General features: G+C 39.3%; 5 protein-coding genes across 7 annotated transcripts; 2 read left to right on the forward strand and 3 right to left on the reverse strand.

Annotated features, from left to right (window-relative positions):
• Positions 1–866: 866 nt before the first annotated feature.
• LOC111605697 lies at positions 867–4567 on the reverse strand. Of its 3 annotated transcripts, none has more exons than XM_023324371.2 (5): positions 4015–4567; positions 1609–1880; positions 1456–1532; positions 1211–1381; positions 867–1139 (listed from the first exon to the last, which is right to left on the reverse strand). In XM_023324371.2, exons 1-5 carry the CDS (start codon positions 4052–4054, stop codon positions 1088–1090), a joined length of 612 nt encoding a protein of 203 aa, XP_023180139.1. In that variant the 5' UTR covers positions 4055–4567; the 3' UTR covers positions 867–1087. The 3 variants fall into 3 exon arrangements, with proteins under 3 accessions (XP_023180139.1, XP_023180141.1, XP_023180140.1); XM_023324373.2 differs by lacking the exon at positions 4015–4567 and adding an exon at positions 2990–3122; XM_023324372.2 differs by lacking the exon at positions 4015–4567 and adding an exon at positions 2732–2762.
• Positions 4568–4642: 75 nt separating this feature from the next.
• LOC111605696 (transcription termination factor 3, mitochondrial) lies at positions 4643–5844 on the reverse strand. The gene is made up of 2 exons (XM_023324370.2): positions 5018–5844; positions 4643–4959 (listed from the first exon to the last, which is right to left on the reverse strand). The coding sequence occupies exons 1-2, from the start codon at positions 5838–5840 to the stop codon at positions 4682–4684; spliced, it is 1101 nt and encodes a 366-aa protein (XP_023180138.2). The 5' UTR covers positions 5841–5844; the 3' UTR covers positions 4643–4681.
• Positions 5845–5904: 60 nt separating this feature from the next.
• On the forward strand, positions 5905–6993 carry LOC111605699 (vesicle transport protein SFT2A). Its single transcript, XM_023324374.2, has 4 exons — positions 5905–6136; positions 6319–6488; positions 6561–6678; positions 6760–6993. Exons 1-4 carry the CDS (start codon positions 6065–6067, stop codon positions 6889–6891), a joined length of 492 nt encoding a protein of 163 aa, XP_023180142.1. The 5' UTR covers positions 5905–6064; the 3' UTR covers positions 6892–6993.
• A 76-nt stretch (positions 6994–7069) lies between these two features.
• On the reverse strand, positions 7070–10460 carry LOC111605695 (phosphatidylserine synthase 1). Its single transcript, XM_023324369.2, has 6 exons — positions 9791–10460; positions 8649–8907; positions 8026–8591; positions 7754–7964; positions 7601–7685; positions 7070–7309 (listed from the first exon to the last, which is right to left on the reverse strand). The coding sequence occupies exons 1-6, from the start codon at positions 10099–10101 to the stop codon at positions 7272–7274; spliced, it is 1470 nt and encodes a 489-aa protein (XP_023180137.1). The 5' UTR covers positions 10102–10460; the 3' UTR covers positions 7070–7271.
• Positions 10461–10712: 252 nt separating this feature from the next.
• LOC111605717 (cytosolic Fe-S cluster assembly factor NUBP2 homolog) lies at positions 10713–11817 on the forward strand. The gene is made up of 3 exons (XM_023324404.2): positions 10713–10889; positions 10952–11394; positions 11561–11817. The coding sequence occupies exons 1-3, from the start codon at positions 10779–10781 to the stop codon at positions 11799–11801; spliced, it is 795 nt and encodes a 264-aa protein (XP_023180172.1). The 5' UTR covers positions 10713–10778; the 3' UTR covers positions 11802–11817.
• The last annotated feature ends 31 nt before the right edge of the window (positions 11818–11848 follow it).

Here is an 11848-nt window from a genome sequence, read left to right on the forward strand (position 1 = left end):
CTATATATGTGATATGTATGGAAGTACATCTATTTAAAACGCAATTACAAATTCACGAACGTCTAATCTATTTTATCATTAAAACGTATTTCATCATAACATCGGCTGATAACTAGTGAAATGTTATTTTATATTCAGAAGTAAACAAAATTTCTTATAGATATGACGAAAGTGGCAAATAATTGTTAATTACTCATTTGTTGACGTTTAAGTGAATCAACACAAATCGAACATATATACATAAATATATTATTAATATATATATATATATTTGTTTTTCTTTCTTTATCATTCGTCGCACCATTTCAATTTGAAATAACGAAAATGCATTTTGAGTTGTTGCTTTTAAATAGATTTTGAAAAATATTTTTAATATAAAAACGGTTACATTCATAGCTTAAACCTAATGTGTATGTGTGTATGCATTTTTATTTCGGGTTAGCTGCAGGTGCATACCGAACTTTTCAGTTTTCACGTTTCACTCTTCTATGCTAGAAAATAAAAGGACAAAATATGATTGATATACATATGTTTCTTCCTATATGATTCAGCTATAATATGTCTATATGAATATATATGTGGGTATATATACGTATATATGTAAAGTCAAAGTTCGCAGAATGCATTTTTGGCGAATGATGATTGTATAGTTGTCTAAACTCTGATCGCACGATAAATAGTTTGAAAGGACATTCATTAATATTTTAGATCGCTGTTCTCGTTCTTTTGAGTTTAGTTGTGTTTATGAAGCTATTGTTTTCTTATATAAAACTGTATAAAATTGATGTGTATATAAAAAAATCAGTTGAACCCCTTTGCCTAGCCGTTAGCTTGTTGCTTACATATTACATAGTTATGCTTATGTATTCTACTATCATTAGATGTATTTGATGAATATAATGTGCCGTAGATTGTTTCTTTGTGTTGTGTTGTATGGGCTGGAATACGTTTGGCTGGTTGTTGACACTGCTTCTTCATTGAAATGGAACGTTTAATGTTCGGTTCTTTCTGCTTTCCGTTCGCCTGTCGGTAAATGGTTATGATGTGCATATTGTTGATTAAAACGTTTTATTGTTTACGGTGTCTTTCAGTCAATGACCACGCGGGTTAAGAGTATTCCGCGCTTGCTCAGCCATAAGCTATAAATAGAAAGGGAAACCGTTGTCAATTTTAATGCCACTTGCTAGTACAAGCTATCTGCATATGTTACCCAAAGCCAGCGCCCAGCAGCAACGAGAGTACATTAGTGACCAGCAATGAGTATAAAATTTCGCGGGAGAACAACGAGTTGGCGCCTAGACGCTTTAAGCGTATAGAGTAACCCGAGCTCTTCTTCTTCTCATCATCATCATCATCATTGGAGCGCTCAAATTTCCAATTTCTGCAGCGGAACAAATAAAAACAGAAGAGGCATTGAAAATCAATAAAATAACTTTAAACAACAAAGTGGCTTACTTCGGTGGCTGCTCATCGTTGCCGCGATTCCAGTTCTGCAGCCAATCTCCATTATCGGTGTTTTGTTTATCGCCATTCTGTTTTGGTTTGTGCATATATAATTAGTTCAAGTGCCAATGACAAGGTCAGTTAATCTTTATCTTCTTCACTCACCTTAGTCCAATAATTGATATACACATTTCGCAACTCATCGTCCGGGCACAGCTCCGATTGCGGACTGTTTGGCGGACTCTTGGGGCTGTCGTGCGGCGTGTCACGACGCGAACTGGCCAGGGACACGACACGACTGGATTGATTTGATTCGCGCTGTGCTTCGCGCAGCAAACGTAAATATTCCTCCCCACTGGCAAATGGCAAAGGTGTAATTCTGTCGGGACTCTTAATACCAGCCATGGCAGCTGTTGTGCTCAGTTCGATCCAAGATTCTGAAACCAAAAAACAGTCCGAATGTTATTCATGGTGATGCTGATATTAAATTGAGCATTTGGCATTTAGCAATATTCAACGATATTATTAATACATGAATGTTTTTTTGTAATTTAAGCGTTAACAGCATTGTTTTCAATTAAGAGCGTCATTTGTTTTCAAAGAGTTGCGTATGGATTGAATTGGCTGTTGAATCGTATAATAGATTTAATTTGTATAACAGAATTTCGCAGCAAAACTGGCTGTTTTTTCAGCTTGTTTTGGCTTGTTATCCGGCAATTCATTGCTCTCTTCTTCAGATAGTTGATAGTTGACTTGTTTTGGCTTTTTATTTTGATTGTCATTGCTGTGCTAAAGTTTAACAGCGCGTGGGCAGATGTCGTGGCCCCATTTTTTTTATTTCTTTTTTCTGCTTATCGGCTGTTTTTGGCTTTTGATAGCACTGCGCTGTATGTTAACAGTGCTGTTAAGTTTAACAGCGTAAACAGAACTACCAAAACAGCCACCTCCAATGTTTTTGTTTGTTTTTGCAGTTTATATATACACGTATATATCTGTTTTTGTGTGTGTTTTTGTGAGGTGTTTGTATACGAACGTGCGCCCCCATTGATAACGCAAACAAAAACACAATTTCCGTTTCAGTGTATTACACATGCATGCTTTTTGTTGTGTCTGCTGGCTATCAACGAAATTTCATTTTCAACTAAAACAGGCGACGATCGACGAAGATTGCAATTAGAACAGCGTGCAAATTACATGGGACTGTGTGACAGCAGTTGCTGATAATCGACATAACTGTTCTACGGTTGCCAATCAATTACGCCACGGTCTAAAAGGCATGTACACTCACGTGGCAGACCAATCATCTCAATGCACGAACGGTCAAAACTATACTGAGCATTCGCAGCCAGACTTTCACAAAATTGCGAAAAGCAAAATTAACAGGTAACCAACAATTCGTCTTAGTAGTCTGCAGGTAAATAAAAATCCAAACAATAACAAAGCTGACCCATAAACAGGTTCTGCGGCGAAATGGTAAAGCCAGCAACAACCATTTGAGTGTGTAATAAGGGTAGCAAAACAAAACAAACATGGCTTGCTGACTCACAGCACGTAGGCAAAGCGCTCGACTCTCTTGCAGTCTCTATCTCTTTCGCTTTAAAAGTGTATCCGTGACTCCCTGTGAGTGTGTGCATCATGCGCAGCTGTTAAACCCTGATCCGAGGCTGTCAAGCGTACAGCCCAATGAACCGCCTTTTGTTGACTGCTTATAGGTATTGGCGCTCAGATTCGCTTGCTTTTATCACATATACACACTTCTGCATATATATTTATGTCGGTAAATAAGCTATATATGCATATATATAAAAACACACTCACACGTTTTTGATAATGAACCCCAAGCGACGTAGCAAAAATAGGCTAGGCTAAAGTCGCAATTTCTGGACTTTGCAAAAAAACTAGAACAAGTGCCAAATCAAAGGCAAATGCCCCCAACAATTGCTTTTAAACGAAATTTTGCATACAAGCAAACACACATATACACGAAAAGAAGCCGCGTGACGTCAATTTGCCAAAATAAGATAAATATAAAATGGAACTGTAAATATAACATACATGAAGTACACGTATGTATATATGAATGGGCGCTAATTCGTACTGCTGCCATATACTACTTCTTTGTCTGCTTTCTGTTTGCGGCGAAGTTGGCGAGTCTTTGTTGTTGTCATCGCCTGACAGGCGGCTGCTGCGCAAGCGAGAGATACGTGTGCACACACACTTTCACGCACATGCACACACATTTGTAAGCAAAACAAAACAAGACTGACAATAACAAAGTGGAGCCTTGAAATAGTATATGGGCAAGTGCAATGGAGACGTGGTTACAGTTACACTAACACATACACATAAACAGACATACTGACATAAATGTATTCAAACGCACACAAACAAATCAAAAGCAACATCTATTTTTAACTAGACACAAACAATAATAACAACAACGCGTCATACGAGAAGCACTGCATTGTTATTATTATTATTATTGACAAATACCAACACACACACGCATGCATGCACAAATACTTTGATGTGTGTGCATGTATTTGTGTATGTGTGTGATCGCAAACTTACCACCCAGCAAATCTTCTGTCGATTTTGGTGTCGTAGACATTTTGTTTTTCTCTGTTATTTATAGTATGCTACGTTCGTTCAGCAGTTGAAATTCTTTTGTTGTTTTTTTTTTTATATTTGTACTAAACACGTCGTCTAAAGATAACGTGTTTGCTGTTTTTGTGGCGTACAAATAAATTTATGCAGATTAAACTAAACTTTTTGCCAGAGCGGCCCTTGTATTGCACTTGTGTGTGTGAGTGGGTCTGCGTATTATATGTGTCGTCTCTCGTGTATGCGTGAGAATATGCGTTTTATTTTTTAGTTCCTGTTCCGTCTGCACTGTTGCTTGTTTGTGCTTTAAGCTAAATGTAACAGCTGTCGTCTGCTCTAAGTTTCTATGTTTAATTTATAATATGCTCTTTCTTTTAGTTTAAGTATAATACACAATTTTTCTTTTACGCACACTGCAAAAACCTAATGCGTAGTTCTGCTAAAGCTGCTGGATGCAGCGAAAACACAAACTGTTCGTTGAAAAACACGAAGATGACTGCCCACAAGCACAACAAAAATATGCGACAAGACGAAAACAGAAATTAAATGCGAAGAGGAATACCGAACTTAGTACAGCGTTGCCAGATAGTTAAAAGTGTAGCCCTGTTATTGATTTTGCGCGCACAAAGTTTAATTATCGTGTTTTCAAAAACAAATCAAAAGTTTCCAAATCACTTTTAGCAACGTTTCTTACAAAATAAAAATTGTTGCCCCGCACAATTTCACTAGGTGAAATGTACAAGTCCTTTTGTGGATCGTACTGAGCGCGTCCTAAAAGCTTAAGGAATTCATGTCGTTCCCGCAAACGAAACTCTCGAGAAGCGAGAAGCTCAGGACATTGTATGATTTGTGCATGACTCAATCCCATATCATTATGCACATAGCTAAAGCGCTCGACAAGATCATCAGGAGCTAAAAAGAAATACAATTAATTTATTGAGATGCGAGCAATTATATAAGATTCTCTTACGGATCATCATCAGACGTGGCGTGTGGACAATTAACGATTGCAGCTCTTTGTTACTGAAGCCCATTTCTTCGCGTAGTGTGAATACGGATTTACGTATATGTTCCATGTTGTATGTTATTAGACGTGGCTCCTTGGTAGCCAGCAATCGTAGATCATGGCCGCTTAGGTAAAACTCTTTTTGAAAATAACCCAATCGTCGATCAATACGTTTGGTTGAGAACATTAGCCAATATGGGTTTTTTGTGAAGATGCGCTGCAGTGCCTCAACTGAGAAGCGTTTACTCTTCATGTAGTCAATACGAGTTTGCAAATCATCTAGATCCGCCTTGAATATCAGTGGATTTTTTGTGATCATTTTGCCAAAGCTGTCTGGTGATATCCCCTGGTCTGCCAGAAATGTTAAGTAGGGTTTTACGTTTTCCTCAAAGTCCAGACGCAGCACGTACTGGCCCAAGCCTTTGCGCCGCTCAATGCTGTGCAGATCCACGCCCAAACTAAGCAACTGCTGCAATGTTGTAGAGTTGTTCACATGGGCCGCTAGATTAAAGGTGGGCACGTGCGCCTCCCGGCTGCCGAAATCGAATGCAACAGCGCTTTGTTTTTCATTCTGCTCGGTGAGCTTCTTTTCGACTGGATTATCATGATGGGCTACATTTGATTGTTCCACTGGCACGATGAGATCACTTTGTACTCTTTTAAGGGCACGAATATATCTTATTTGGTCACTAAATTGGTAACATTTTGTGGTCTTCGAAACTTTTGTTATGTTACGTACCCAAGTGCAAAGCATGGCAACAGCTGATAGAGTTGCCAGAAATTTCATTACAAATAAATCAAATGCCAAGCAGTGTTGAACACCGCGTAGAGTTATTGTTATAGAAATATCGATACTATCTGTTCATGGACCTACTCTAATCAGACATTCCGATCGTGTATTTTTCTTATGTATTCTAATAAATTAGTTCGATAAGCAGAATTTAATTTGACTTTTAGAATTAAATTTTTCTTTACCTGCAAATATATATTAACTTTTAAAGAACTGAAATAATGGATAAGCTACGTCGTGTTCTTAGCGGTGATGACCGCACACCGGAGGAAGAAAGCAGCATCATTACCCAGGTGAAACCATATTAATTTATTTATTTATATTGACTTAATATGCTTACGATCATGCGTCATTTGATTTTCTACGTTACCACGGCTGGAATAACATTTCTCTGAATTGCATTCCACTTGCTACGATCAATGATCGATCTGTGACTCAACCGCTTTATCAATGGATTTATTATTAAACTACACAGATTAATGATATGTCAACATTAAGCTGGAGCACGCGTATCAAAGCGTTTTGTGTATGTTTTGTTTTGGGCATATTATTGTCATTTCTCGGCTCCATTGCTCTGTTTTTACATCGTGGCATTGTAGTCTTTGCTGTATTCTATACTCTGGGCAACATCATATCAATGGCCAGGTGAGTTGCTCAATTTGCATTTGTTGGCTAATTGCTGTATATATGTTTATATATATTTGTTTTCTGCTGCAGCACGTGCTTCCTCATGGGACCCTTGAAACAGGTCAAGAAAATGTTCGCCGATACACGATTGATAGCCACCAGCATCGTCATCGTCTCAATTGTCATGACGTTCGTCTCAGCTATTGTGGTAGATTATTATTTATTAATTTTTTTGATTCATCTTTATTGATTTGAAATTTGAAATTGTCTTTATTTTGTTATTTTTTAGTTAAAAAAAGCCGGACTCACGCTTATATTCATAATCATTCAATCCCTGGCCATGACCTGGTATTCCCTCTCTTATATACCCTACGCACGAGATGCAGTTCGTAGCACCGTTTCGGCATGCTTTGAGGTTTAGTCTAGTGTTTTGTACAGTACTTTACAATTATATATATCTATATATATATATGTATTTTTTGAAAACAATGTAATTTGTATTATTAATAATGATTTACTTATACAGCTCTTAAGAAAAGTTTCTTAAATGGGCAATGTTAAAAAATGTATTAATCTAGTTTTAGAGTTTAGATGTTCTTATTCTCCTTCATTCATTCTGTTATTTGCTTATTAACAAATCTAATATCAATTATACATACATATACACAATATAAATTTAATTTAATCAGTACAGTTTGCATAAATTGTATGTACACACATATAGTTTTAAAGAATTGCCTGCTAATTCATTTTCTTTTCTTCTCTTGTTTTTTACTCCTTTTTGGTGTTGCTAAAATGGCCTCATTTGATTTTCTTCTCTTTCGTTGGCGACAAATTACCTAGAAAAACAAAAAAGAAACAAACGAAATGAAAATTGAAACGGATAGTGAAATAAAGTTTTAGACAATTTTGATTTTAATATCGTAGTGCGCTGTGCCAGGTCCATCAAAGGATTTAAATCGTGGCACACGTAGAATGCAATTCCAAAGAGAGTAAAAGAAAGGTCGAAGTGAGAGTGAAATGAATTGTAGTGGCACACATAGAGCAGAGAACCAAATGAATAAACGCAAATACATATACAACAAAAGAGTGTGCTAAACAGTGCTAATTTAAAGGTAGGCAGTGCTTACCTTTCGCCGGGGTGCCTTGTGGACTGTCTCCTGGTTTTTTACTAAGAGTTGGTGTGGTCTGTGAAGACTTCTTTAGTAGACGTTGCTGCGTAGAGTAGAAATTGTTGTTTATATTATTCTTTGATTCACATTTTTATTTGGTGTCGAACTCACCTGCCATATGACAGCCACGTAGACGAATGACACCGATATAAGCACCTGCACGGTCAGCCATATCACAATGTTGATAGCTTGCGTGCGCTCAAATAACTCCTTGCCATTCTTAATACACAGAATAGCCTCGGAGACCATAATGGCGCCGTAAACCCAACACTGGGTGCCGACGCGTTTGCAGCGCGTGTCGGTAACGTACACATAGTATTGCCTGAAATTGTGCAAAATCCATTAACATATAATACTAACTAATTATAAAAGCATTTACTTACCTAACTGAGGGCGCCACAAAGAGTCCTATAAATATTAATCTTCCAATCACAATAAAATGATCTGGTGGCATCTCAAAAATATGCTTCAAAAAGAACGTATTCAGTTCGGTGACCTGCCAAAATATCACCAGCTGCATCACGGCAGCAAAGCGCATTGCCGTTGACTTGGGATCCAGCCAACGTATGGCCGACCAGCTCTCCGGCGTAAATTGTAACATGGCACGCTTAATTTTGCCCGTAGTCGTGGATATATCCTTAATACTAGCCCATTTGTATTCGCGCATTTCGAGTATTTGGCAGATCTTGAGACCGACCCAAATACCAAGGCCATTGCAGATGATCACATCTAAGATGAGTGCATCCCACCAGCATTCAATGAAGTTGGGCAGTAGATGGGCAAATGTGATCTCTGTTATCTCCCACATCACCGAGATGGCCCACAGTATGCCCATGTGGCGAATAAGTATGGCCTTAAAGGCCCAGCCCAGAAAATGACCCCAAGCGAATACATCCAAATGACCTTTGACCCGTTCCCAGCTAATGTCCGAACAATTTACACCATATTCCTGAAAGAAAATGCAGTTTTAGTAATAGTCTCGGATGCTCGGATGGTCGTTACTCACCTTCTCCATGTCTATGTGAAAGTTCTTCAGCTTTGGATCGAGCCAATAGAAAATATTTCGTATTGTTGGATAGTTTTGGAACATAAGAAACTGCAGCATGAGTAAATACAGGACAGAGCAGCCAAACAGGATGCGCCATACTGCTGGATGGGGGCGTGTAAAAGGTCCATTGGGGAATGCGATGACCGAAATAATAAGAAAGAAGAACACAACGCACAACAGGCCGGACCAAAGATTATCATCTATGTTTGCCTCGTTCCTACAAGTGTAATTAAATTGCGTTTGTCTGCTTAGTGAATTATAGTTTTGTAATGATTTTCATTTCACTGGTCTTAATCAGTGCCGGACTTTGACCTTATTTTGTTTTTGTTATCTTTTTCATTGTATTAGGTTAAGTGACCTTTTGTTTGAAATCGAAACGATTCGGCAAGTTTTGTTGATAAAAACGAGATTTGTTACGGAACCATGGGGAGCAGGCTCTTCAATGTCCGCGTGGACGACAACGACACATTTGGCAACGCATGTTCAATTTCAATCTGTTCGAATTTAGAGATGAGCACTTGACCCAAGGTGATCGAACCAACCGTCTTACACGAGCAGCACGAAAATTAACTGATTACAGCAATTGATACTATTTAGGATGGGGTCTTTAAAAGTTATTTTGCAATACATTAAAAGTTAAGAAATATTTGCATAAATTAATAATTGAGAGAAAAAACCACCAATTAAATGTTAAAATAAGTAAACTTTGTCAATCCTACATACAGATTTTATAAATATAATTTTTTTTTAAATTTTGTACACTATTTTCGGATACTTATTCGCAGGCATCGGCTATGCATAATGAACTCGTGTTCAGCATGCCTGCTCCCTGTTCTGCTGTGCGTCTCACGCGTTCATCTCTATATTCTAATCATGCGTTGTTTTTTTTCTCTGTTTTGTACATTTCGAAAAAAGCTTAAAAAGTCAACCAAGGCTGACACATGTCGCCAGGCGCAACAATTGCTTTTTGACGGCCGGTTGACCAAGTTAATACGCGAAATGCTGATGCTTAGTCGGGCATAGCTTGACCGACGGAAATAGAAAGATCGATAAATGTGCGCGCTGGGCGCACTAATCTCCTATAGCTGAGCTGCACTTACCTTACGAAGGCAAAATACATGACCGCCAGCACCGAGACGGCCAGCAGCGTGATGGTGTGGGGTTTGTAAAAGAAGTCCAACGAAATATCATCCACGGGCCGTTCGTTGACAATGACAAAAGTCTGGGCGATTTCCTCCTTTCGATTTTTGCCATTGTCGTTGCGTTTGGTGGGCGTGGCTGGTGCACTGGCCGCACCAGATATGTATTTTGTTGATGCGGCACTTTTTTCGTCACCGGAGTTGCCCCACTCCTGCCCTTGTTGCCCATCGCCGGATGTTGGCGTGCCAACTGCACTGGAACGTTTTACCATGTCTCTGCCACAGTAAATTTAATTATCAGCGTAGAGTGCGGCTCTGATGGCGTGATTGTGGTGATAATGTTGTTATGTTAGCACGCGGACGAACCAAAGGGTTGCGCAACATTCGCTCCACAGTTTATGGGATGCTCCGTTGTCCGAGCTGATTCAGTTTTAGCGCCTCGGTAGCCAGCAGCAATGCTTAATGTTTATATCAATTGTTAAATACAATTGATAAAAGTTTTATCTTATGATTTTGGCGTCAATGTTGCCCTGTTGTTAATTAATAAGCATGCTGCGCGACGCCTAGAAGAGCATGATAGCAAAGAAACCTAATCTGACACTTGCCGGGCAGCAACTACATGCTCTGATTTGTTGTGCCGTCACAAACAGCGTTGCCATATGTGCCAGCGTTGCCAGGTGACGTGTTCGCTGTAAGTTACGTATGCAGCTCACAAAAAATTGATCTTATTTGTTTTTTTTATAAAGAAATCTCTGGCTTAATATAAATTAATTTTATTTATTTATTATTAATATATTTAGTTGTACGTTTAACTCTGCCGGCAGTTGTCTAAGTTGTTAAAGTATGTGCTCTCCTGCGGCTGGTATGCAGCTCATTTGTCTTTGCAGCCCTGGACATCAGCTGTGACACTTGTGTTCGGTCTAAGTATTTAGTTTATTGTAAAATAATAATGCTGGACAAAGTAAAAAACGTTATTGTCGTGCTCTCGGGCAAGGGTGGCGTGGGCAAATCAACAGTTAGCACGCAATTGGCGTTAGCTTTGCGAGCAACAGGCCATAAAGTAATTATACAATATATTACCATCTCTCACATTGCATTTGAAAATCATGTTTTTATTGATAGGTCGGCCTGCTGGACATAGATCTGTGCGGTCCTAGTGTGCCATATTTGCTGGGCCTTGAGGGCAGTGATATTTATCAGTGCGACGATGGTTGGGTGCCTATTTATACAGATGAGAGTAAAACTCTGGCTGTCATGTCCATTGGCTTCTTGCTCAAGAATCGCAGTGATCCCGTCATTTGGCGTGGACCTAAAAAAACCATGATGATCAAGCAGTTTCTTACCGATGTGAAATGGGAGGAGCTTGACTATTTGATAATTGACACGCCGCCTGGCACCTCAGACGAGCACATCACAGTTATGGAGTGCATGCGCGAGGTGCCTTGCAATGGCGCAATCATTGTAACAACACCACAGGGCGTTGCCTTGGATGATGTGCGCAAAGAAATAACCTTTTGCAAAAAGACCGGCATGAAGCTGTTGGGCATTGTGGAGAATATGAGCGGGTAAATGAGTAAAGATGAATAGAGGGAGACAGACAGAGCTTTAAGTGAGGTGAATTGCAAGTTGCAATTGCAATTACTGCAGCTTAAAGCTTACCTGTCTGACTTAGCCCTTCTGAATTGCATTCATGAAGCTCTTGTCTTATTAAAATTTCTGTACTTTTCACAGTTTTGTTTGTCCGCACTGCACCGAGTGCACGAACATCTTTTCATCGAATGGCGGCGCGGAACTGGCGCAGTTAGCTCAAGTGCCGCATTTGGGCACCCTGCCCATCGATCCGCGGGTCGGCCTTTTGGCAGGCAGCACCGCATCGGTATTGAACGAGCTAGCAGATTCCAGCACGGCGCAGGTATTGCGCAGCATTGTCCAACATTTGGATGGATTGACAGCAGTGCCAACGTCCGCGTAAATGGAGAGTAAACGGCACCCACTTGCCTTGTCATAAATCAAACGCTT

The sequence above is a fragment of the Drosophila hydei genome, unplaced genomic scaffold (assembly GCF_003285905.1).
Source record: "Drosophila hydei strain 15085-1641.00,03,60 unplaced genomic scaffold, DhydRS2 tig00000001-arrow-pilon, whole genome shotgun sequence".
Taxonomy (NCBI): Eukaryota; Metazoa; Arthropoda; class Insecta; order Diptera; family Drosophilidae; genus Drosophila; species Drosophila hydei.